The 27,408-nt window shown below is 37.6% G+C and overlaps 1 protein-coding gene and 2 pseudogenes across 1 annotated transcript; 2 read left to right on the forward strand and 1 right to left on the reverse strand.

Moving 5' to 3' along the window:
• The first annotated feature begins 4,886 nt into the window (after nucleotides 1-4,886).
• Nucleotides 4,887-5,833, forward strand: LOC136174723 (olfactory receptor 10A4-like; annotated as a pseudogene).
• Nucleotides 5,834-6,845: 1,012 nt separating this feature from the next.
• On the reverse strand, nucleotides 6,846-7,793 carry LOC136175916 (olfactory receptor 2D2-like). The gene has a single exon (XM_065946103.1). The coding sequence runs from the start codon at nucleotides 7,791-7,793 to the stop codon at nucleotides 6,846-6,848; it is 948 nt and encodes a 315-aa protein (XP_065802175.1).
• Nucleotides 7,794-24,521: 16,728 nt separating this feature from the next.
• Nucleotides 24,522-25,506, forward strand: LOC136174798 (olfactory receptor 2D3-like; annotated as a pseudogene).
• The last annotated feature ends 1,902 nt before the right edge of the window (nucleotides 25,507-27,408 follow it).

Consider the following 27,408-nt stretch of genomic DNA (forward strand, 5'->3'; position numbering starts at 1 on the left):
GGAAATTTCATCTCTGGTTCCTCTGCCTTTTCTAAATCCAGCTTGAACACCTGGAAGTTCTTGGTCCACGTACTATTGAAGACTGACTTGGAGAATTTTGAGCATTACTTTGCTAGTGTGTGAGATGCGTGCAATTGTTCAGTGGTTTGAACTTTCTTTGGCATTGCCTTTCTTTGGGATTGAAATGAAAACTGACCTTTTCCAGTCCTGTGGCCACTGCTGAGTTTTCCAAATTTGCTGGCATATTGAGTGCAGCACCTTAACAGCATCATCTTTCAGGATTTGAAATAGCTCAACTCAAATTCCATCACCTCCACTGGCTTTGTTTGTAGTGATGCTTCCTAAGGTCCATTTGACTTCACTTTCCAGGATGTCTGGCTCTAGGTGAGTGATCACACCCCCACACCATATCTCTTACCAGCTAATAATTTAAAACATTGTTAAAAGGACTTTTACAAATACCAAAAAAGATAGTGATGAGTTTAATCCATCATTGAATCCCTGAGAATTTCATGACAGAGGGCTCCATTAACTTTTTAAGTTATTAGTGCACATGTTCAGTTGCTCAGTCTTTGGACTCTTTGCAAACTTATGGACTGTAGACTGCCAGGCTCCTCTGTTCACGGGATTCTCCAGGCAAGAACACTGGAGTGGGTTGCCATTCCCTTATCCAGGGGATCTTCGCAACCTAGGAATTAAACCCAGGTCTCCCCATTGCAGGCAGATTCTTTACCATCTTAGCCACCAGGTGACCTCAAGATATTAAGCCAATTTATTGATGGCACTAAGATAAATGCTAACTACTCATTCAGCAAACATTTACTGTTACTTTGTGGGTACTAGAGAATGAAATGTGGATATAGTGATGGATGCATTTTGGTTTGTGGCTTAAAGAAGTGTACAATTTGCAGGCAAGGACACATATAATTGTGACACAAAGCCATTATTATAATAAGAGTATTTTAAAATCCTGGAGGAACACAGGGAAAGAGTAATTAGTTACATCCAGTTAGGTGTGGGAATGATCAGAAAAGGTTTTATTAGGAACTTGGCATTCAACTTCGGGTTAAAAAATAAGTATTTATACGGTTTACCTGTGTTTCACCTAAGGCATTTGATGAACGTTTTATGAGACCTTTGTTACTATTTTTTTTTTTTAATATTATTTTATTAGTTGGAGGCCAATCACTTCACAACATTTCAGTGGGTTTTGTCATACATTGACATGAATCAGCCATATAGTTACACGTATTCCCCATCCCGATCCCCCCTCCCACCTCCCTCTCCACCCAACTCCTCAGGGTCCTCCTAGTGCACCAGGCCCGAGACCTTTGTTACTATTTTAAAGAGATGCATTCCATTTGAGAGTACATATAACTATGTTTATTTATACCCAACCATGCCCGAAAGGATTAAAGTCACTGATAAAAATATAAAGTAGCTTTGCTATTTGTTTAAAGAGTAGAGTTTAAAAATTAGTTTCCAACAATTTGGGAATAAGCCTTCAGTTATGTCCCCTACAGTCCTGGCTCTGTCCTAAGAAATATTTTGATTAAATATGTGAGTGAATCAGACTTTTATGGCACACTAAGCAATGCAATGCTGTAATAGTGGAGTAAAACTTTAAAAGTGTCTTCTCAGTACACAGCAAAAATAAAAATAAACAAAACAAATATAACTTGGAAGATAAAATCTAATCTATCAGCTAGGAAACACACACACACACACACACACACACACACACAGGCCTTATATAACTATTGGTTCACCTAGAGATCCAATAGTATCATGAACCTGCTTTGAAAAAAGTTAAACCTTAGGCTACATTAATTATTAAGCACTTAGAGTTAAGAACTCTGCTAGTGGCAAAAGATACAGTGGCGAATGTATACATTTGTCCTCATGATGTTAATAATTATATAACATAAATAGATGCACACATACACAATTATAAAGATGCTCTAATAGCAGCTTACATCAAGTGTTAAAAGAGTGAAAGAATAATCCCTTGATCTGTCCAAGGGAGGACAGAGAAACTTCACACAGAAAATGATGTTTCCACTGAGACTTGAAAAATTAGCAGAAAGTTATACATAGTTGCAGGAAGAGGTTCCCAGAGTAGAGAGCCACAGGCAGAAAGGCAAGGAGAGGTGAGAGAAAACCATGTGTGCACAGAACAGAAAGTATTTTGGTGTGATTAGAGCATCAGCCCTGTAGGGGTTTTCAAACTGGAAAAATAAGCAGAAATCAGAGGAAAAAACCTTTTAAGAATTTTACTTATTCCAAGAACAGTAAGGAGTGACTGAAAGAGAGTTAACAGGTAAATAACTTTGTTTGAGCTGCTGTCAGATCACATACAAGCCAAGAATGGATCGAAGAGAATGAGATAGAGTCGGGTTCCTTTAAGAGTCTAGGCCGGGGAAATAAGAGCCAGAACCTAAAGCCATGGTGATAGAGGTGGAGAAGGTGATGTTGAATCAGTGTTTAGGAAGAAAAATAATGAAGTTTGGGGGATGAATGAAGAATTTTTAACCCAGTTCCTGGGGACACAGCCAGGTGGCATCATTTCCTGAAATGAGGTAGATGAAAGTGGGGAGGAGAGGGTGGTGAGGTTGGGCAGGAGGAAGATATGACTCACCAGTCTTTACATCTAAGGCTGTACTGTTGCTGTATGCAGTCTTTTGTGTCTAAATTCCTTATGAATGTGGCTCACTGTGCCTACACACTGCCATATAGGTATTTCCCTAATTATTTTCATATCTTCTTCATTCTTCAGTTAATAACAAATTACTGGGTATCTGCCTTGCAAGGTGTTGGGATAAAAAGTTGAATAACACAGTTTCTGCTCTCAAGGAATCTACCCCATAGAATATGAGATGGAGACATATATTCATGATTATTCTAAGATAAGGACTGTGAAAGAGGTATTTCAGGTCTGCAGTGATGCTAACACCTTGAAATATTCTGCCCTTCTAGAAGTAATCTTGCTTCTTTTCTCCTTTGCTACCATCCTATGCCAAGTGCTCCAGCTTAGTCTGACCTGTGAGTTCAAATTCATTTCCATTCTCAGAGAGGGGGTGAAAGTGCCACCTAACAGGCAAGCCCATGGTTTGGAGTCAGATGCCAACACTTGCTGGCTGCCTAACTTTAGGAAAATTACTCCCTTCTCTGGTCCTCAGATTCCTTGGATGTAAAGTGAAACTAGTAATAGTTCCTACATCTTCTGGTAGTTGTAAAAAAAACCATAACACTTGCAAAACACTCATAGTACTGTCTAGTATTGACTTGGTGCCCAATAAATGTTCATTTTTACTATGAAAATAAATAATATTTCAAAAAAGTTTCTATAAAGTAAGTGATGCCCAGCTTGAGAGTTTTTAAATGAATAGGAATCAGGAAAAAGTTTTTAAAAGACTCTTTCTCCCTATTTTTGCTCTTTACCTCCCTCTTTGTTTCACCACCTTGACTTCATGTCTTGCACCTGCTTAGTACTTTACGCAAAAATCACCTTCTCAGTGAGACCTTCTGTGACACACCCCACAGCCTAAATCCTGTCTTCTCCACTGCTTTATTCTTCTCATCATCTAACATAATAAACATTCTATTCACATAACTTAATATAACACACATTTCCTGTTAAAAAGTGAGTTATATGAGGGTGGAGATTTTTGTTTGCTTTTTTTACTAGTATATTATTTTTCAATATCTAGAGCAATCTCTGGCACACTAAAGATAATCAATATTTATTTAATAAATTATTTTTTTCTCTTAGCGATTGAAAATAAAAGGCTAGTGATTTGGGGCAATAGATTATATAAGAAGAAGATTTTAGAGGTAGATCTAGCTTGAAATCATTATAATTATAATGAATAGCATTCACTGAGTGTGTGTTATAGGCCAGTCACCATGCTACGTGCTTTAGATTTATTCCTTCATTTAAATTTGTAGCCATCAAAAAAACTTTCAGTGTTCCAATTTTGAAGTTTAATTATTGATACAATGGTGAAACCGTCTGATTATTTTTCACAGGATTTAACATTATTAGTCACACTTGCATACTTGATTTGGTCTTTATTAATGTGTAAAATTTGTTTCATGTTTCCTGAGAGTCAAGACACAAGATGACCAGTAGAAGCTAATGAAAGGTTTCATACATAACATACCTGGATGCTCCCTATGGTCTGACAGTATTTTGAGTCTATATTCTCTTTGTCTGATCACATATAGCCACATGCAGGGTATTTAGTCCTGTGATTAAGATAAGCCACAGGTCCTATATTATTCATCTTGTTTAAACTACAATTGTCTGAGTTTAGAAATGATTACTCCAGTATACTGAACTCTTCCCAAGTATGAGCGGCTCCAAATTGAGACACATTCAGGTTTCCTCCTGAGGGATCATTGGTAATGGTAACTCACTTTCCTTGACATTCTCCTTCCCTCTTTCATTTTGCAGAAAACATGCCCTCACCACCTTTCTGTACATTAAGACCCTTCTCTTCAGAAATGGTTGGCCTGGCTTCTATTTTGGCACTACTGACTGTTGAAGAGAGATAGGATAGAAGCACAAAAATGAAGCTGTGACTTTGGCCATCCTCTATTGAGTAAAGAAAAGTCAGGACATGTATAGATATACATTATATGCCTTAGTTCAGTCTGAAAAAAAAAATTGTTTATATTCTTAGAAAAAAAAAAGTGAATCCCATAGTCAGACTTGTTTTTAGCATTGGAAAGTATAGCCGTTTAGGCTTCAACAATAATAACAAGAGGATGAAGAAAGAGGCCATGAGAATTTCCCTTTCTAAGGGTGTAATAGAGTCTAAATAGCATATGGAGACTGCCACCTTCCTGGAGTGTGACTGTCCAATGAAATCCTGAGCAGAGGAATGATGTGGGGAAACTGGACAGTTGTCAGTGAGTTTGTTCTTGTGAGCTTCTCATCCCTGTCCTCTCAGCTACAAGCTCTGTTGTTTCTCCTTTTTTTGACCATTTACCTTGTTACTCTGGTGGGAAATGTCCTCATAATCCTGGTTACTACAGCTGACTCTGCCCTCCAAAGTCCTATGTACTTCTTCCTCAGGAACTTGTCTTTCCTGGAGATAGGTTTCAACTTGGTTATTGTGCCCAAGATGCTGGGGACCCTGATCATCCAGGACACAACCGTCTCCTTCCTTGGCTGTGCTACCCAGATGTACTTCTTCTTCTTCTTCAGAGCTGCTGAGTGCTGCCTCCTGGCCACCATGGCGTGTGACCGCTACGTGGCCATCTGTGACCTTTGCGCTATCCAGTCATCATGGGTCGCAGGGCCTGTGGCCAGCTGGCAGCTGCCTCCTGGTTCTCAGGATTCCCAGTGGCTACTGTGCAAACCACGTGGATTTTCAGCTTCCCTTTTTGTGGCCCCAACAGGGTGAACCACTTCTTCTGTGACAGCCCCCCTGTCATCGCACTGGTCTGTGCTGATACCTCTCTGTTTGAACTGGAAGCTCTAACAGCTACTGTCCTATTCATCCTCTTCCCGTTCTTGTTGATCCTGGGATCCTATGTCCGCATCCTCTCCACTATCTTCAGGATGCCCTCAGCCGAGGGGAAGCGCAAGGCCTTCTCCACCTGCTCCTCCCACCTGCTGGTTGTCTCGCTCTTCTACAGCACTGCCATCCTCACATACTTTCGACCCCGGTCCAGCAACTCTCCTGAGAGCAAGAAGCTGTTGTCACTCTCCTATACCGTGGTGACTCCCATGTTGAACCCCATCATCTACAGCTTGAGGAAGAGTGAAGTAAAGGCTGCACTAAGGCGGGCCATCCGCAGGACCTTGGGCTTTCAGAAACTATGACTGACTTAGATGGAAACTGAGGGGATGGAACACATAGACAAAGGAAAGAAAAGCAAGTTCCTCAAATACGTCTTTGGTCTCTATTCTTTCCAAGAGCCACAGTATACACACTGGGACTTTGGATTTTCACTGGGATCCATTAATGAATGAAAGAACATGAGTGATGCAATAAAGAACTTCAGTAGGCCCAGTATTCTCTGGGACTGGGGTACCGATGTCTCTGTACGTCCAAAAACTCCACCAGTAACTTTCAAAGATCTTTCTGTTTAGGAGACAAATTAATGATAATTATGATAATAAATAGTAGAGTTTGCTTCATTCTTTCACTCACTTTTTTCCCCCCAGAATCTTTGGGTTTAAAATCAAACTTTAAAAAATTTAAGAACTCAAAATGTCAGTAAATTTTTATTCAGCATATGTCAGACCTTATTTAGACCCTGAAGACACATGGGTGAAAAAAACAAATTTCTTGCATCATGGAATTTATATTCTAGTGACAAAGAGAGAAAATAAAATGATACTTTAAATCCTCCATTTGCTTGTAAAGTACCCATGTTTAGAAGGGTATGATTTGAGGACTTCCTCTGCTACCATAATTGGTCAGTGCCTCACATGGGGAAAACTAATTCACTACATGGAAAACTGCCTTAATCTCAAACTATCCACCTTGGATATGGCAATTGTTGGACAGAAAGGGTGTAAAAGAAGCAGACTTGGAACATGGACACCATAGCTTTGTGTAAAGTATTCATAAGAATTTATTGATAATTCATTGATATAAAATGGGAGTATTTCTTGGGTGATTTTTTAAAAGACCGACCAGAAGGAAGCACAGCATTTTTCCTAAACCTCCATGAATTATTGTCCTTCTTCTTCTACAGAGGGAGTGCTGGGTAAAGGATGGCACGTGGGTCCACAGACAAGTACCAAAGATGAAAGTTACCATATTCCAATCTTGCAGAAGCACCTACTCAGCCAGTCTTAGAAGTAGACAACCAGGAGTTTCTTGGTGTCAGTGGAAAACTCCAAACCTGCATGGGAAATTCCTTGTGGCTACTTTCCTCAGAGCGCCCTTCACATCCTTGTTCCTCAGACTGTAGATGAGGGGATTAAGCATGGGGGTCACCATTGCATAGAACACAGATACCAGCTTCTCCTGTTCTTTGTAAGACTTTGGTGTCATGTAGGTGACAATTCCTGACCCATAAAAAAGGATGACCACCACGAGATGGGAGCTACAGGTTGAGAATGCCTTGAGCTTACCCTCAGTTGACCTCATCCTGACCACAGTCACTATGATGCGGCCATAGGATACCAGGATTAGAGAAACCGGTATGAGGAGAATCACAGTCCCCATGAGGAAAATGACCATCTCTGAAGTGTGGGTGTCTGTGGATGCCAGGATCAACATTGCAGGGGCCTCACAAAAGAAATGAGCAATATTATTGCTGCCTTGATAGGGCAGCCTTAGTGTAAAGGTGGTGTCCACCACAGACACCAGAATGCCACTGGCCCATGATCCTGCAGCCAGCTGGATGCACACCCTCCAAGTCATGGTGCTAGGGTAATGCAGAGGGTTGCAGATAGCCACCTGTCGATCACAGGCCATCACCACCAACAGGGCACACTGTGTACCCCCGAAAATGAGGAATAGTAGAAGCTGAGCTGCACAGCGTGTGAATGAAATCACTTTCCTTCTGGAGAGCAGATGGGCTAGAGCTTGAGGAACGATATTGGTAGAGAAACAGAGGTCAGCCAGAGATAGATTGCAGAGAAAAAAATACATGGGTGTGTGAAGCCGAGAGTCAGCCTGAATAAGGAACATGAGAAGCAGATTTCCAAGCACGGTGGCCAGGTAGACACCCAGGAATAAGGTGAAAAGCAGCTCTTGGGTGCGTTGGTCACCAGAGAGTCCCAGAAGGAGGAATTCTGTCACCTGCGTCTGATTTGTCTGTCTCATGGTTTTATCACTGTGAAGTCACTGTACAGTATATATAGGTGGCTATAGCCTATAAGATTATACAATTCAGAGCTGGAAGGCTTAGAAATTGCCTCCAGTCATACCAATCATTTTAAGAATCCCCTTTATTAGGCTGTTAGAAGATGACTATACTGCTTTTTTGGAATGTTTTCAATGTTGCAAAACTTAATACTTCATAAGATGGTACATTCATTTATGGTGTCATCTGACAATCATATGGTAGATCAAAAGAATCATTTTCATCATCTTCTGTATCTGAACATCATACTTCTAATGATAAAAACAACAGATTGAATTCACCTGTAAAGTCATGAAATTTAATTTCTCTTTATTATCAGCAAAAACATTTGAGTCTTATTTTGCTGTTGTGACACCTCCCCCATCTCATGATGGTGTAGATACTTTTTTTTAGTTTTTCAAACATACAAATCTTCCTATTGTTTCTTCCCTGAAAAAAAAAAAAAAGTCACTCACCAAGGTATAAGAAACAGAACCAAAATACCTTGTAGAATTGATATTTTTCCCTCTGACAAAATAACCTATTTTGAAAGAGCTAGGAAACCAAGGGATAACTCTGCGTGTGCTATAATCTTTCTGACAACCCTGTCCCCCACTTCAACTAGAGCTCCTAATAAAAATCTTAGCCATCAGTGAACTTCCAAAACACCATTATAACGTAATATCCATTTTAAGCCAGCACCCTGTCTGGTTTTGTTCAGACTAAACAGCACTAATCCACCACTTCCAGCACATCATCTCTCGCCTATCATTGCATTATCATGTCTTGCATTGTATTTCTACATTCTCAGAGACTAAAAACTCCTTTGATAACTGTGTCTATGTCTTTTTCATTTTTGTGTTCTTTAAAAGACATAGCATAGAACTCTATTCAATAAATTATGTTTCATGAAGTAAATAAAAATGATTTGACCACATAGTTTTTAGTCGAGTTGTTTAGAAAGCCTAGAGAGACTTGCAATAATGTGGGAACAATAATAAATTTTTTTGTGGAGCTGTTGCAAAATAGAAAGGAAAGAAATATACTTAAGGCTAAAGTTTAGAACCCTATGCAAGTTTTGGGCTACCAGTCCTTTTTGTGTTTGGTAAAGGTGATTCAAAGTATTTTAAACAATATATCACATTAAAAATAAATTGAAAAATACGTACATCAAATAGAATACATAAGATTACCAATGAAACAGTTACCAAAATAGTTTTGTGGGAAAAAACTATGTGACATAATAATACGTGTGGCTCTTTAATACATTAAAACTTAGGCAGATCTAATAATCACCTAAGTTTCAAAATGATGAGCTTAAATATGATTTTGAGGTAACTTCAACAACTTCAAAATTATTTTAAAATACTTCTAATTTCTGTTGGTGATAAAGTCATGGATACTGCTACATCCAAACAAGAAAGAAATTTCAGTTAAACACAAAGAACTAGCATTTATATCTAAATTGAAGAACCCTCATGGAATTGAAGAATTTCAAGTTAGGAAGTTGTGGGCTAAAGGAATTCCCAGGAGTTGTCTCAAAAAGTCATAATTACTTTCTGTGTTTTCAGATAATGGAATCTTAGGTTCTTGGATGGTTCTCGATGGGTCAATGTGATGAAAGATTTCAATTCAACATTGAAATAGTAAATGAACAAATAAAACATTAATAAGAACAATCTCATCTCTGCCTGATGGTCATTTATGGCTTCCTTATCGACCCCAAGTCACTTTTCTAGCTATTTTTCCTGCCGCATACGCAGGACACACTGCATTTTTAAACCTCATTGGTTTTTGCTCAGCCTAGACCCTCTATTAACAGGTAAGCCCGCTACACAGTGACAGCATTGTTTTCCTTGAGCATTCAACACTGTTGCAATATTCAGTTACCTGATTTGTGAGCAAATATTATTGGCCAAGCACACGCTTAGTAAAGGCAATACAGATAGAAAACCCAAATCCAGAGGCCCTCAGATAGGAGGGACCAAACTATAGTCGCATTTCATCCCTAGGGCTGTTCAGTTCAGTTCAGTTCAGTCGCTCAGTCGTGTCCGACTCTTTGCAACCCCATGAATCGCAGAACGCAAGGCCTCCCTCTCCATCACCAACTCCCGGAATTTACTCAAACTCACGTCCATCGAGTCGGTGATGCCATCCAGCCATCTCATTCTCTGTTGTCCCTTTCTGCTCCTGCCCCCAATCCCTCCCAACATCAGGGTCTTTTCTAGAGTCGTCCCTAGAACATCATAGATTCACAGCATATCGTGGTTTAATGAATGAAAGTACTGGGCCAAGTGATTCTGTATCACCTAACAATTACTTATATCAAACTGATACAGAATTGCTTCTAAAGGGAAATAGAGTCTGTTGTCAAAACAGCTGACATAAAAATAAATTGTGAGAACACAAGCTATGTTAAGATAGATACTTTTAGAATTGTCACCCATTTAGTGTAAGTTATTACTTCATAGGTTCTTAGTCTCCAGGATATAGTTCAGTTTGGGTCCTTTAGACTAATTTCTCTGCCACACATCATTCCCAGAATAGAAACTAGTGCAACTGTATCAATCATGTGACTAGATCTCAGGGAAAATTAAATGGTAAGCAAATATCTATCTGTTTTGATGCAAAGAGGTAGATAGCATAGAACTAAACACTTGTTGCAAAGTTCAAAGTGATGCCTACAATCAGTGGTTAACTTATTGAATGGGCAGTCACAGGATATTGGTAATTTCTATGACTTCTTCACCTGCTATAGATTTTTCAAATCCCATTTGGGAAAAAAATATTATTTTGGATCATTTTCTTTTCTGACCCACACCTTTTCCCCACTCCCCACTCCCAGTCACTCCCAACAAAACAGACACACACACACACACACACACACACAGATACACACATTCTCAAACTAGTCTATCCTAGATACATAAGTGTAATTATAGCATCATAACTCTTAATGAATTATATTGAAATTATTTTCTTTCTCTGAAACTGTAAGATGTTCAAGGGCAGGAACCTCAACTGAATCATACTTATTTAGAGTAAATAAGATAAATCCTGGTATAGAAATAATTATCACACCTTTTTGGAATTGACTTGACCTGAGCCAAAGTAGCAGGAGTCAGAGATGAGTGTGAACTGTCAAATGGTAGCAGCTCTCATGGACCCTGGGAGTGCAGCATTAGAGGGCTACACTCTGACCTTTCTTGATTTGTTTTTAACAGGATATTATTCTCCCATGCAAGCATGAAGAAGAAAATGTTCCCCCAAGTGACTGCAAATCTGCCCCTAGGGTCAGGAAACCTTTGTAAGAAAGTGATGTTTACTGTCAATCTTTCTCTTGTGTTATTTTGCCTTTTCCTCAGATTCAACATAAGATGGTAGGTTCAATTCTCTAAAAATGACATGTGTTACTGGATGTGGAACAGGACGATAGGGTCACAGAGCCAGCCTTTGTCTAATCTGACATTTCTTTTAGGAAGAGGATACTGAGGAAATCCATAGGAACCAACAACAACAACAACAAAATACTAATTTTCTGAGCCCAAGATCTTTTGGGCTCAAATTCACCTAGTCCCTACTTCCCATACCTATTTACTGTCTTCCAAGCCCAGCTCCACAGAAGCATGAGAAGTTTAAGAATCCCCATGGAAGTTCTGCTTATGTTTCCATCAGGTGAGAACCACAATTCCTCGTCACAAAGAATTTGACATTGTAATTGTGGTTTGATAAGGTAAATTCACTGTGGAAAAAACCTTGCCTAGATCTATGCCAGAAGATTTAGCATTAAGAATCAGACTGTTAGGACAAAATTATTAATAGTTGAGTTTTAAAAATCAAATCTATGCAGAGATTTAAACCAGTTCACTCCCAATATATGCCAAGTTATCCCCTGTGTTCAACTCATACCTTCTCTTTTCCTCCCTCTAACAATCATATCAGCATTTTCTCATCCAGTGGAGAACAAAAAAGATCATATTAGCATATTAAAGCCAGTAAAAACATCTCACTGTTGAGGGGAAAATTGCTACAGGTGTACTGATTGCAGAACTAGAAGAGCAGAGACTGGGGTATTGCGTTATCAAGTTAAATTACTCAGTAAAATCTCTGAAGTCAAGATCAAGGACAAAGCAGGAAAGGGAATCCCCACATCTCCTGTGTCCTCCTGCTCTATCCAAAGTTCTTATTGATCAAGGGGCACGCTGTGCAACAATAGTTCCTTTTAAATGAGCTAAACACCAGGATACCAGGAGCAGCCTCTGGAGCCGCTGAAGTGCTCAGGAGAATTTGAACCATTAGGGTGGATCCTGAGCTGCATTCCTCTCAGAAGGTTCCCAAATGGTTATAAGGAGGACAGAAAATAACATTGAGTAAGCACCCACATCTCCATTTACAAGCCACATTACCAGTTCTTCTAACGTGTCTTCTCTTTGGAGAAGTGTTGTTTTTTGCAGTTAAGTATTGTTTTCTGGAGGAAAAATTATCAGGTTGCAACCCCAGGTCTATCACATAGTCTGTGTATGATTTTGAGGAATTTTATAATTTGCAGAATGCAAATGTAGTATGTCTCAGAAAATAACTAGATCCTCTAATTATTAACATTTAACAACACTTTCTTCATTTACACCCACAGTATTTTAATAATTTAATGGTAAGCTATAGACATCATGCTCAGAATATATAAAGAACTTCGACAAATTGATTAGAAAAGTCAGGAAATTCCAGCTTTTAAAAAGGGTAAAAGACTTGAACATGTGCTTGCAATATAGAAAATAGTTCATAAGCACAGGAACAGCATAATTAGCCACCAGAGTGTATAAATTTAAACCACAGTGAAATAGCACTAACCCTCAATAAAAATCCATAAAATGACAGGATGTGGAAAAATTTTTATTGCTGATGGGAGCATAAATTGGTACAATAAATTTTAAAAGTCCATCAGGAAGTATCTTTGAAAACTAACCTAAGCATGTGTCTTCTCTCCAACAACCTAGTAAACTTTTTCCTGAATATATACCATATAGAGGTGCATGTTTATATTTATCACAAGATACGTACAAGGATGTCATAAGTCTATTCATAATAGCCACAGATGGAAACAATATAAATTTCCATAGACAATAGAAAAGATATACTGTGGTACAATCAAGCACTGGAATATTATTAAATACTTTTAAAAGAAAGAACTGCTGCTATATACAACCACACAGATGAAACTCACAGCATGATGTGCAGTAAAAGAAGCCAGACATACAAAGAAGTATGTACTGCATGGTTCCATTTATTTGAAGCACAAGAACAGGAAAACCTAACCTTTGCTTTTAGAATCTCAAATAATGGTTACTGTTGAAGGAGCGTTGACTAGGCACATTTTGATATCTGTGTATGTTCTGCATTCTGACCTACATAATTGTTATGCAGGTGTACACATATGTAAAAACTTCTTGAACTGTACCTAAGATTGGTTCATATTACTGTGTGTAAGTAACACCTCATTAAAAGAAAGAGAGGTGAGAGAGAAGAGAGAGACAGGAGAGGAAAAATACAGTGATGCATTTAATTAAAGCTGCTGGGGGCAGAGGTGTGAAGTAGCAGAGCACATCCAAATTCAAAAGAGGAGATCAATGAAATAGACAAAATATAAACATGATAAGATTATCAAAATCCCAAACTGGTTCTTTGTAAAGATTACTAAGATAGTCAAAGTTCTGTCCAAAATTATTTTTAAGAGTGAAACAGTAAAATAGAGGATCCCAAAGGGCCATTCCGCCAAAGAAATATAAAAGAAAAAATGGCAAATACTGTCCGAAAGAAAACCCTTATCTAGACTCTGGAAAATACCAAAAGCTTACAATAAACAGTTGCAGGTTTAATCAAGAAAAAGACAACTGGAATCCAATTAGGAGACCTTTGTGCTGTTTTAACCAAGAAACTGAAAAGGACCACCTGTGGAATAAGAGAAAATATTTGCAAACCATATAGCTGATGACAGTTTAATATCCAGAATGTATAAAGAATTCATTCAACTTAAGACAAAAACAAACAACCTAATTTTAAAGTGGACTAAATAAATAAAGTAAAAATGCACAAAGCACTTAAAAGGCATGTCTCCAAAGAAAATGGCTAAGAAGAATATGAAAAATGCTCAACACCATTAGGCATTTGGGAAATGGAATTTAAAACCACAATGAGCTATCACTTGACACTCACTAGGATAACTATAATAATAATAAAAGACACAAAGGAAGGAAGATAATAACAAGGATTGGTGAAGATGTGGAGAAATTGGAACCCTCATGCATTGCTATTGGGAATGTAAATTTGTGCAGCTGTTGTGAAAAAGTTTGGCAGGTCCTCAATAAGTTAAGTGTAGAACTACCATACGTTTCAGCAATTCCACTCCTTGGTAAACACCGAAGAGAACTGAAAATAAGAACTCAAACAAATACTTGTGCATAAATATTCATAGCAGCACTGGTCAAAATACCCTGAAGTTTGGGACAACCCAAATGTCTACCAACTGAGCACTGAAGAAGCAAAATGTGTTATATCCATAGAAGGGAATTAAGTACTGATATTTGCGACAACATGCAAGGACTCTGAAAACATGCACAAGGCTCTAAATAGCCTTATCAGCCTATGGTTTGCAAATATTCTTCCCCATTCTGTGACAGATTCATTTGGGGGAAAGAACTAAGAAGCTCCTATCCCACTCCTTACATCAAAATAAATTCTGGATGGAGCAAGATATAAATGTAAGCAAAAATATGAAAATCTTAGAAGAAAGAAATTAATATTTTTAAAAAGCATAATGATTTAAAATATAAACAGAGACTTTTAAATAAATATAAAGACTGATTGGTTAAATAATAAAAGCATTTGTGTGATATAAAAATTCATAAAGTAGGTCAACCAACAAAATGAAAAAGTACTTATTTCTGAAGGAAAATTGAAGAGTCAATTTTTCAAAATATTCAAAGGTCTTAGAAAGCAGTTAAAGAAAGTCGGGGTTTCCCTGGTGGCTTAGCAGTAAAGAATCCTCCTGCCTACGCAGGAGATGCAGTTTCGATCCCTGGGTCAGGAAAAGCCCCTGGAGAAAGAAATAGCAATCCTCTCCAGTATTCTTGTCTGAGAAATCCCTTGGACAGAGGAGCCTGGCAGGCTACAGTCCATGGGGTTGCAAAAGAGTCGAAGAGTACTTACTGACTTAACAACAGAAAGAAAGTTGAACAACCTAATAAGAGAAAATGAGTAAATAGTCCCTTTACAGAAAAGGAAATGAAAGGGATGAATAAACATATAAAATTATGCTCATCCTCAAATATATGTTTAAAGATTATATTATCAAGATTATATAATAGAATAACCGTGAGGGTTTTTTCCCTAATGACTTGGCAAAATTGAAGAGCATGACAATACCAACTGTAAGGAAAGATGTAATTAAATAGGAACTTGAATGCAATTTTGATGAGTATAAATTAATGCAACTGACAATATTTGTTAATATTTTAAAGCAATATACTTTTCGACCCAGCAATTAAGCCTCAGGAAACTTACTCATCAAATATATTTGAAAAGGACACAATGATATGTATTCAAAATTATTCATCATAGCACTGTGTTGATATCTAAAGATTGGAAATAGCCCAGCAGTCCATTAACGTGAATATAGTTAAGTAGATCACGGCATATTTATATCACAAATCAAAATCCATTTATTTTTAATGAGTTACATTTATATGTTCTATGAAACCTCAACTAAACCACCAATAATGTCTAAGCCAAACCACAAAGCCAGTAAAACTACAAAATTCAAATTAATAGCATTTCCTTAATGTGACAGATGATGTCTTGCTGAAACGAAATTGCCACTTGAACTATGATTGGAGAACAAACAGCTTCAGGACATTTTCTTGAATCTTATATGCCTATACTATCCTTTGATAACTTGATTCTTTCATCATTTCACTATGCATTGCTTGGCCTTTAGATGATATGTAATCCTCATTTAGATATATTTACATTTTTTTCATTAGCTTGAGAGAATTGTAGCAGGAGTTCCATTTTCACATAGTCAAACCAGTCTTAATAGTTTAAGAAACAAAGCTAAAGTTTCACTCTACAAAACTGTCTTTTGATTGTAAATTTTCTCCACAAAAGAAAAGTTTGACTTTGTTCAGTAAAAATATACAATTTTAATATAACAGCACACCCTGTTCTCATGTGGTATCAGACAGCACTAACCAAATTAAACTCTACCACTTAAGGTGATCACATGGCACCTAAACAACCATAAATTGAAACGAAAATGCAAGCCCTTCAACCAAGCTGCATAACTCAATTAGAAAGCTGGCATCTGCATAATCCAGTATCTGCTCATTTTCATTTCTATTTAATTATCATACAAGATACAATTTTTGATGACTTATGAACCTCTGAGCCTATATGTGCTAACATTATTTGAATAACATTATAAGATTTAAAAGAGAGATGATTATGATTTGAAGGCTTTAGTCTGTGATTTCAAATATAACATGAAATGCCCTAGGGTGTCTCAAAGGATGGAAAGTATTAAGATAATAAGGTAAAAAGGTTGAGGGTTCTTGAACTCCAGGGATTGCCCTGTTTACATCACTTTCAGGACCTCACCTTTAAATATTCCCTGGAAGGAAAATCATCTGTTCAGAACTGGGACATAAGAGAATGGGAATTTGTACCTTGAATTAAGTAAAGCAGGGAAGCTTGGGTTGGAGTAAAACTCACAGGATGACTCAAGTGCAGACTTTGAGAGGTATTGTTTAAGCGCCTACATACAACTGGTGATGTTCTTCAAGAATGGCTATGCAGGCTATAGGACTCACTCCCTCTGGCACTTGATCCTCATTTCCTTTTCCAATGACTCCTCAGCCTTTTTCTATTTTCTCTCTGCTCTCAGGTAAGAGTAGGAAAATCTCTGATTGACCTCAGTCTACAGATCTGCAATATAGGTTGGGGACTGGGTTGTGGGCATGGTGTTGGGAAAATGAGCTTTGTCACTCTTACCCATTAATGTTTTTCTTGCTAGACTCCCGAAGGCAATTCTATTTCCAGTCTTCTCCTCAAGAATCCCAGCCCCAAATCCTCTTCCAAAATTTCTCCTTCTGGGATGAAGTTGTTTCCAGAAAGGTCACATGACTTCTCTCTTGCTGTTAACAAACAACTATGTTTTATTCACCCCTGCCCTCTGCTATCAACCCTTTGGTCTTCACTGTTCCCCCAGCTTGCATTTTTTTCTACCATCTCCTCTTGAGTAGGCAGGGAGCGGGAAGAATACTGGGAATCTTGCTTTGAGGAGCCCCTTCAAGAGTTTCTTGTCTGTGAACATGCTCTGGGTGTAGGAGATGTGAAGGAGCCTGATTGTATGATACACTGATCTAGGAATGCTAGTACTGCCGCCTCCAATCCCCTTGATGAGTCAGAGCAGATGGAGGAAAGCTACAGTCAGCGCTGTCCTTCCAGTAGGAGGAGGACTCTAGCCTCCACTGCTGGGCCATCACACGTATGCCTCATATTCCAATAATCTTCTCATACGAGTCAGGCACGGTGACTTCCTATATGACCTCAGTCAGTATCCAGTTGGCCCAATACTTACTCTGTGACTCCTTTTGTTATGGTAGAGATTTGGGGGCTATGAGAGTAAGTATGTAAGAATACAAAATACTTATGTGACTATATCTGTGATGTGTAGCTGTCTGTGCGTTTGTGTGAAATATTGCTTGTGAAGTTGACTGAGTAGGTACACATAGCATCATTATCTGTGTATGACAAGAAGTCATTCCCAAATTCGCAGTTGTGTGTACATAAGATTAACTCACTAAGAGAAGATATCTGGAAAGACCATACTGGTTATGATGTCATTAGGGCCTCCGAGGTATAAAAGGTTCACTGCCTGTCTTTTTTGTTTGGGAAAAGAGCCAGACTTACAGATCTCCTCCTGTGGCCCCTTCCTCCTTCTGCTTTTCTCCACATCTCTGGCTTCCTGTCCTCTATGCTCAGCCTCCCCTCCCTACTTTCTTCTAATTTATATTCCCATTAATATTTTTCCCCATCCATTTCTGCTTCCTCATTTTCTATCTGTATTTAAGAGAATTATTTAGTCAAATTGACAAAGTTACATGAACATTTAGAGTGTAAAAGAATAATTTTCCCTGATCTTCTTTGGGATATAAATGATACTACATTTCATCTTATTTGACCCTTTTTTTCACTCATTTATTACTCTCTCTTTCTGCTTGGAGATTAAACCAACTTCTTCCCAACCCACACATATACATACACGTATGTTAAATGTACAAATCCCACCTTAGATAGATAACCATTCTTCATATGTACTGTACAGTTTCTACCTGAATTCTTAGTTTTGCTGTGTGTTGTTTATCAATGTGATAAGGGTATTATTTAAAGGGTTCATTGAGATACACACACACACATGTTATTTTGCAGCCTACTTTTTTGAGGCAACAGTGTCAGACATCTTCCTATGGAAAATATAGATCTACTTACCTTTCAATGGTTTATTGCATCATCATCCTCACCCTAATGGTAGGCAGGCATTTCTTTAATGTAGTTGCCAGACATTGAGCAAACTATTTTCCATTAAGTTCTTCATTTAATCTTTATAATCATACAGTGAATTTGTGCTATGTCCATTCTACATTAGGAAACTGTCACATGCAAGCAAGAGATACTTAAATTGTCCAGGGATACAGAGTTAAGAAATGAGGGGAAAAGGATCCAACTTACATCTGTGTGACTCAGACATCTTTACTCTTACCTGTTTCTCTGTGCTTAATTGATTACATTAAATAGTAAATCTAGAAGTTATTTAACATATCACCCATTGTTAGGCTTTAAGTGCTTTCTTTTTTTCTGGAAACAATTCTATATGTGAATATCCTTTGAGACAAGGATTTTGAATATCTATAATGATTTCCAAAATATAAAGACCTAAAATTAGCATTGTTCAGAAAAAAGATAAGCTTATTTTAGAATTTTGTAATATTTTGAGATTATCTTCCAGAGAGATTTTGGTAAATGTACATGCTACATACTTCAAATCTGTTTGCCCCACTCTCCAATATACATTGGGTGACTTCAATCTATTTTCACCTTTGCTAATCTTCTTATACAGGATTATATTCTGAGTTGGCTATTGTCCAACATCTGAAAAATGATTGTTATATATTTTGTTTTATATTTGCTTCCAGCAAGATGGCTAGTTCTATACCACTTATTTTATCAAGACTGAAAGTAGAAGTAGTAAAATGACTTTAGTTTAAAGCATCCTCAGTTAAATACTAAGATTTTCCTATTTTCATATTTTTTCCTATATTGTAACTATGTGGCCTTTTAAAGAACAACTTTAAAGCATCACAGTATTAGAAAAGAAGAAAAATAAGCCACCCAAAATTCCAGTACCTGGAGTAAACTGCTCTCAAAATTTTGGAACATTTTGTTCAGTATTTTCTATACATTTTGAATATGCGTGTGTGTGTGTGTGTGTGTGTGTGTGTGACTCTTTTGCAACCCTATGTTCTGTAATGCACCAGGATCCTCTGCCCATGGAATTTTCCAGCCAAGAACACTGGAGTGGGTTGCCATTTCCTCCTCCAGGGGATCTTCCCCACCCAAGGATCAAAATTGCATCTCCTGCATTGGCAGGCAGATTCGTTCCCATTAGCACCACCTGGAAGATATTCTTTCTCTCTCTCACACCAATGGAAGATTATTGTCCTCATTATCATTATTGATAATCATTATTTGTAGGGTATAGAAGAAATGGGGCTCAGATAACACCTAGACAAGAAAATGGAAAAAAGAAAATGATAGACTTGACTTTGAAGCTGAGCCTGCTGAGAACAGGTAAGTTATTCCCTGTGGAATTTCAAAAATAACTGGAAAAGGAAATATTTCTTTGAATAACTACAAGAACTATGCTATACAGTACATCTCTAGAAGTCATCTTGTGTAACTGAAATTTCGTATCATTTGACTAATATTTCCCCATTTCCTCCTCCCCAAAGCCCCTGGCAACCCTCTGCTTCTATGAGTTTGATTATTTTATACTTCTCATATAAGTGATATTATGTATTTGGACTTCTGTGTCTGGTTTATTTCACTTAGCATAAAGTTTTCTCAGTTTATCCATGTCAACACAAATAGCAGGATTTCCTTCTTTTTAAGGGTGAATAATGTTCCACTGTGTGTATATCCAACATTTTCTTTAACCATTTTTTAATGAGATATACTTGATTTATGATATTATATTAGCTTCAGGTGTACAACACAATGATTTAGTGTTTTAACATATAGATTATACTCTAAATTTACTATAAAATGTTGACTATACTCTCTGTACTGTAAAATATATCCATGTAGCTTACTTACTTTATGCACAGTATTTGGTTCCTCTTAATCTCCTACTTCTTCCCTCTGTCTTTCTCCCCTTCGGTGACCACGAGTTTGTTCTCAAGAACTGCGAGTCTATTTCTGTTTTGTTATATTCCTTCATTTGTTTTATTTCTTGGATTCCACATATAAGTGAAGTCATACAGTATTTGTCTTTCTCTGACATATTTCACTTGATACCTTCTAGGTCCATCCATCTTGTTGCAAATGGCAGAATTTCATTATTTTTATGGCTGAGTAATCTTCCTCTGTGTGTATATACTACATCTTCTTTATCCATTCATTTGTGTTGGATGTTAAGATTTGTTCTATATATTGATAAATTATGCTGCTATGAACATCAGGGTGCACTTATCTTTTCAAATTAGTGTTTTTGTTTTCTTTGGATATATACCCAGGAGTAAAATTGCTGGATTATAGGATAGTTCTATTTTCAGTTTTTTGAGAAACTTTCATGATGTTTTCCATAATACCTGCTACAGTTTACATTCCCACAAACAGTGTTGAAGTGTTCCCTTTTCTCTACATTTTTACCAACATTTATTATATCTGTTTTTTTAATAATAGCCATCCTAACAAGGATGAGGTAATCATTGTGGTTTTGACCTACATTTCGATGTAGATCAGTGATGTTGAGCATTTTTCAGGTAACTGTTAGCCATTTGTATGTCTTCTTGGAAAAATGTCTTTTCAGTTCTTTAGTCCATATTTTAATTGTGTTATTTGCTCTTTTGACATTGTGTGTATGATTTGCTTATATACTTTAAACATGAACTTTTTATGGTAGATGGATTGCAAATATTTTCTCCCATTCCATAGGTTACCTTTTCATTTTGTTAAGTGTTTGCTTTGGAATGTAGAGGCCTTTGGATGTAGTTTCTTTCACCTGTCTGCTTTTGCCTTCATTGCTTGTGCTTTTACTGTCATATCCAGGAATCATCACCATAACTAATGTCCAGAAGTTTTCCCCCATACTTTCCTCCAGGAGTTAAGTCTTTATTTTGAGTTAATTTTTATATTGTGTGAGATACGGGTCCAATTTAATTCCTTGGTGTGTGAATATCCAGTTTTCCCAACACCATTTATTGAAGAGATTATCCTTTCCCCATTATATATTCTTGGCATCTTATTAACCATATATGTGGGGGTTTATTTTCGGCTCTCATTATGTCTGAATGTTTGCTTTTAAGCATTATTTCACTATATGATATGAGAATGTATTTTCTTGTGAATATTTTCTGAAATTTAGAGTATTTATTTAGAATGGACTCCTAGAGTTGGATTTAGAAATTGGGATAATGTTTGGGGGGTGTTAGAAGATATTAAGCTTCAGTTCAGTTCAGTTCAGTCACCCCGTCCTTTTTTCTTTTATTTACTTATTTTTAAAAAAATTTTTAACATTGAACAGAGATCGTTCTGTCATTTTTGAGACTGCATCCAAGTACTGCATTTCAGACTCTTTTGTTGACCATGATGGCTACTCCATTTCTTCTAAGTTATTCCTGCCCACAGTAGTAGATATAATGGTCATCTGAGTTAAATTCACCCATAGTCCATTTTAGTTCACTGATTCCTAGGATGTTGACATTCACTCTTGCCATCTCCTGTTTGACCACTTCCAATTTGCCTTGATTCATGGACCTAACATTCCAGGTTCCTATGCAATATTGCTCTTTACAGCATCGGACCTTGCTTCCATCACCAGTCACCTCCACAACTGGGTATTGTTTTGCTTTGGCTCCATCCCTTCATTCTTTCTGGAGTTATTTCTCCACTGATCTCCAGTAGCATATTGGGCACCTACCGACCTGGGGATTTCCTCTTTCAGTATCCTATCATTTTGCCTTTTCATACTGTTCATGGTGTTCTCAAGGCAAGTATACTGAAGTGGTTTGCCATTCCCTTCTCCAGTGGACCACATTCTGTCAGACCTCTCCACCATGACCTGTCCGTCTTGGGTGGCCCCACACGGCAGGGCTTAGTTTCATTGAGTTAGACAAGGCTGTGGTCCTGTGATCAGATTGGCTAGTTTTCTGTGATTATGGTTTCAGTGTGTCTGCCCTCTGATGCCCTCTCACAACACCTACCATCTTACTTAGGTTTCTCTTACCTTGGACCTGGGGTATCTCTTTACAGCTGCTCCAGCAAAGCGCAGCCACTGCTCCTTGCCTTGGATGTGGGGTTGCTCCTCTCAGCCACCTTAGGAGGTCTTATATTAGACTTAGGAGGTCTTAATACTACTCTCTTCCTAATCATTCCTCCCCTTAGAATTCTACAAAAGAAACATGAAATAATGAAAACTAAGATGCCACTTTTTATTAATCAGGCTAGTCTCTAAAGCCACTGAAGTTCAGAGCTCTGAGGAGCATGGATTGGGTTACCTGGTCTAGTCTAAAGTTCTTTTAAAGTTCCCTTATGGCTTAAATCCATATTGTATCATTGTATTACTCTGACTGGTGGCATGATACAAAAGAACAAAGTGATGATGAGTACACCAAGGAACTAGTTAAAAATGAAAGAATAGAGCAAGTAAAGTTCTAAAGCGTGACCTTGTTCAAGGTCCAGTAAGGAACCTTAACAGTCCATTCTCAGGAAGAAGAGAAGAAAGAGAAGTGAGCATGGCCTTTTAAAGCACAATAACTCTACCTAGTAGTAAACATGGACCAATCAACAGCCTCACATTACAAATCAGATTTTTACTCCTCCTGGGGAGAAAGGACTGGTAAAAAATAGTTTCTTCCTTATCCATACTACTGAGAACCAGTCAAAGCATATGAGCATTTGAGTCATTTAATGTATATGACAAAATTGTTTCTCAGAGATACTATACTAACTTTCCTACTTACATTGTACAAAATTGACTTTTCTCTGCATTTTCATTATACATTATAGAGCTAATGAATTCTGCCATTTATTAATTGGGTGACTTAACCTCTTTGTGCCTCAATTTTCTCATCTGAAAAATAAGGCAGTGTCTACTTCAAGATGTTATCAGGACAATAGGATCATATAAAACCCTTAAAGTAATGCCTGATATGTGTTAAATGCTCAATAAAATACTAGTTATTATTTTTTGCTGTCACTTTTGCTATTAAAACCTCAGCTAATTTCCCAGGTAAAAGCTGTATCTCTCATCGTTGTCATTGTACTTAGTCATAATAATATTGAATTTTTTTTCTTGTAGTTAGTAGCTATTTGCCTTTTTTTCTTTGTAAATAGTCTGTTCATGTCCTTGGCCCATTATTTCTTAGACTCAACAATTTTCATAGTGTTTTATATAGAATCATAATGTAGTAAAGTATTTTAAGTTTTGTCTGATATCTCCCTCAAATATTTTTCTCAGTTTGTAGGTTATCTTTTAAATTTATTCATGATGCTATTATCTCACTGAAGTCTTTCCATTTATGTTGTAAATTCGACACTTTTCCTTCAAGGTGTTTTAGAAGGCTTTTGTGATTTTCAAGTCTAATTCTAATCATATATCACAACTTAAACCTATTTTTCCTTTTTTGTGTTGTTTTAGTTTTACTATTATATTCTTTAATCCAAACAGAATTGTCCTTAGTATTGATATGCTAAGGCTATATTTTTAAACCCAAGAAAAGTTTGCTGTTTCTTAAGAGGTCAAATTAAATTTGATGCCTGAAACCTGTTTCATGTTTTTCAAGCATGTGTTATAATTTAACATATAGTGTTTTGAACAGTTAGTGGTACTGTTTTTACACACGGTGATAATCCTAACAGTATACACAGTCATTTCCTAATAATCTGTGTATAGCCATTCAGTAAAGTTCACATAAATTGTTAATATCTTCATAGCAGAACATATAAAACCCAAGAAGGTTTTAACAACATCATATTTTATCTGTAAATAAGTGGCACTGTGAGATTTGGGGGGAAAATAGAGTGGATTTAAATTGTAGCCAACTAATAAGAATAAATTCTACTTAGTATCAATTAGAACAAGCTGGAGAGCAGAAAGCTAGAAATATCCAATTAGCTTTTAAATTGGGCTTTAAATGAGCCTCTTCTACAGGTTGTTCTTTTAAGTCAGTCCAACTCTTTGCAATCCCATGGATAATAGCCTGTCAGGCTCCTTCTGTCCATGGGATTTCCCAGGCAAGAATACTGGGCTGGGTTGCCATTTTCTTCTCCAGGGGATCGTCCCCACCCAGGGATTGAAACTGTGTCTCCTGCATGGCAGGTAGATTCTTCACCACTGAGCTACCTGGGAAGCCCAATAGCATAAACCCAAAGTTTGTTACTTTTGTTTGTGCCAAACAGGGAAACAAGCATAAACCTCAATGGGAGAAGAAAACCACACTTCTGTGGCAGAATTTATCTTCCTTGGCCTTTCACAGGACTCACAGACCCAGACCCTGCTGTTTATTCTTTTTCTCCTCATTTGTCTGTTAACTGTGCTTGGAAACCTGCTTATCTTCATTCTCATCTTCACGGATTCTCAACTTCACACGCCATGTACTTTTTTCTCAGAAACCTCTCTTTTGCAGATCTCTGTTTCTCTACCAGCATTGTCCCTCAAGTGTTGGTCCACTTCCTGGTGAAGAAGAAAACTATTTCTTTCGTGGGCTGCATGACACAGGTCATTGTCTTCCTTCCGGTCGGGGGCACAGAAGGTGCTCTGCGGGCAGCGATGTCCTATGGCCAGTCTGTGGCGGTCTGCAAGCCCCTGCACTACCCCACCATCAGGACCAGCAAGTGTGTCTCCAGCTGACCACAGGGTCCTGGGCCAGTGGTGCAGTAGTGGCTCTGGTAGATACCACCTTTACTTTCCAACTCCCTCATCAAGGACAGAACATTATCAATCACTACTTTTGTGAACCCCCTGCCCTCCTGAAGCTGGCTTCAGCAGGTACTTACAGAACAGAAATGGCCATCTTTGCAATGGGTGTGGCCATCCTCCTGGCTCCCGTCTCCCTGATCCTGGTCTCCTACGGGAATATCATCTCCACTGTGATCCAGATGCAGGCTGGGGAGGGGCGGCTCAAGGCTTTTTCTACCTGTGGCTCCCACCTCATTGTTGTTGTCCTCTTCTATGGATCAGGAATATTCACCTACATGCGGCCAAATTCCAAGACCATAAAAGAGCAGGATAAAATGATATCTGTGTTCTATACCGTGGTAACTCCAATATTGAACCCCATAATTTATAGCCTGAGAAACAAGGATGTCAAAGGAGCTCTCAGAAAACTGGCCAGAAGAAAGTCATTTTCTCAGAGACGGTGACCTTTAGGTCTGACTTTTGTAGGCATGGTAACATCCTTAAAAAAGAGCAAAATTGCAGTCAGCAGTTGTGAATTATGTCATTCCAGGAAGAAGGATAAAAGTAAGGGATGCATTCCAGAAACTTTGAATATATCGTGCTAAACATAGGCAAAAAAATAAAAGGATGAAAAGTTAGGTTACTTCTTGATTATGAAAAGTATTAAGTGCTATTTTGAGGGAATTTTTGGTTAACATGAACATGTTTTAAGCATGATCACTGTTGACTCTAAGAGATTTAAACTGGATTATCCTGAGATAATATCTAATATGAGTTGAGTACATTATTTTAACCTCAAAGACATTTCAAGTTTGAATGTCCCAGTCATACAAACCTGGGAATAGTCTGATCAAAACAATCAACATGTTTGGAAGAGTCTTTAATACTGGGATCATTCATGGCCCAAAGCATTCCAGTTGTAAAAAGGTTCCAGAGGCAACACTACTTCCTAGCTCATGATGTTCTTTTCTGAAAGCTCCGGAAAATTTTTTATTTCATTACCCCAAAGCTCATCTATCACAGATTATCAGAGTAAAGAGGGAATTCAGTCATCTAATCCAAACATATGTCTGAGGCTTAAACTATTCTATAATATTTCTATTAATTGTCCACCATTTGTCTAAACAAGAATGATATAGCTAGCTCCCTATGCTCTAGGATCATTCCCATTCATATACAGACAGTTTTTAACTATTAGAAAGATCTTTCAGTTTTCCTATATCTCAAACCAACTTTCACTAGTTTTACTCTTAGAATAATTTTTCATTATACTTCTATACTAAAACTCACTGAAGTCAATTTCTATATCTACCCAAATTCATTTCTCACAGCCAATCACCCACTTGTTCTTTTAAAATTCCTTTATCTAACATCCTTTGGTACCCTACATTCATTCGGATCACCTTCCTTTGAATGATCCCAGTTTACCCAATGAATATCTCTTCTGAAAGTAAAATAGAATTAGAATTTTAGAAATTGGAGTTTATCCAACTCTAGGCTGGTAACTCCATAAGCTTAGCTGCCTCTAACTACATCTCACTGTGGTTCACCTTCTCTAGAATGGTCAATTCTGGAATCCACTTCAGGTACTTAATCCAAATAAAATCTTAATCTAAATAAACTGGCTGACAACTGCTTGGCTCTTTTACTCAAACTTTAATCAGGTACACATTTAGAGGAGATTCCATGGTAACCATTCCACAGTTACCATAAACATGGGTCAGGAACAACATGCCTCAGATTGATTTCACAGTAGAATATCTCCCCAGTGAGGAGATATCTAGTAGCTAAAGTTCTTATTTCTTTCATTCATGTATCCATGCAATCATTTTAAAACCATTTATTGAGCTCTTATTTCATTTTATCTTATCCAAGTGTATCCAATACACCCAAAGAAATGACTGACACATAAAGTGTTTTCATACACATTTTGCGCTTGTTACTATCTTTTTAAAATTACTAGAATGGCACTACAATAGACAAACTCTAATTGAAGAATAAGGATCAGAGAAAACCCCTATTCAAGCTTGTGATAATTGAGGTGACATACAAAAGGACAAAAATTAATAGTTGAAGTTTGTGACTTGGCTGCCAGTGATGATCCAGATGAAATCTAATTCAGTGACTCGAGGAAAAAAAAACCAGAAAATGTACACAGAAAATGCAGACACTAATTTGGAGAAGTTTTGCCATGAAGGCAAAGGAAGAAATAAGATATGACTGTGAAAGTGGGATTGTGGGCTTTTAATTTAATTTAATTTATTTATTTATTTTAGATTTACAGGCCCCTTCCCTTTTCCTTCAGACTTTAACCCCGTACTCACTGCCACTTTCCCTAACACACTGCTCTTTTTAAAGCTCTTGGC

Source organism: Muntiacus reevesi, chromosome 9 (genome assembly GCF_963930625.1).
Source record: "Muntiacus reevesi chromosome 9, mMunRee1.1, whole genome shotgun sequence".
Classification (NCBI taxonomy): domain Eukaryota; kingdom Metazoa; phylum Chordata; class Mammalia; order Artiodactyla; family Cervidae; genus Muntiacus; species Muntiacus reevesi.

Excerpts from the sequence above, each read along its gene's own strand:
- LOC136175916 (XM_065946103.1), bottom strand. The coding sequence starts at position 7,793 with ATGAGACAGACAAATCAGACGCAGGTGACAGAATTCCTCCTTCTGGGA.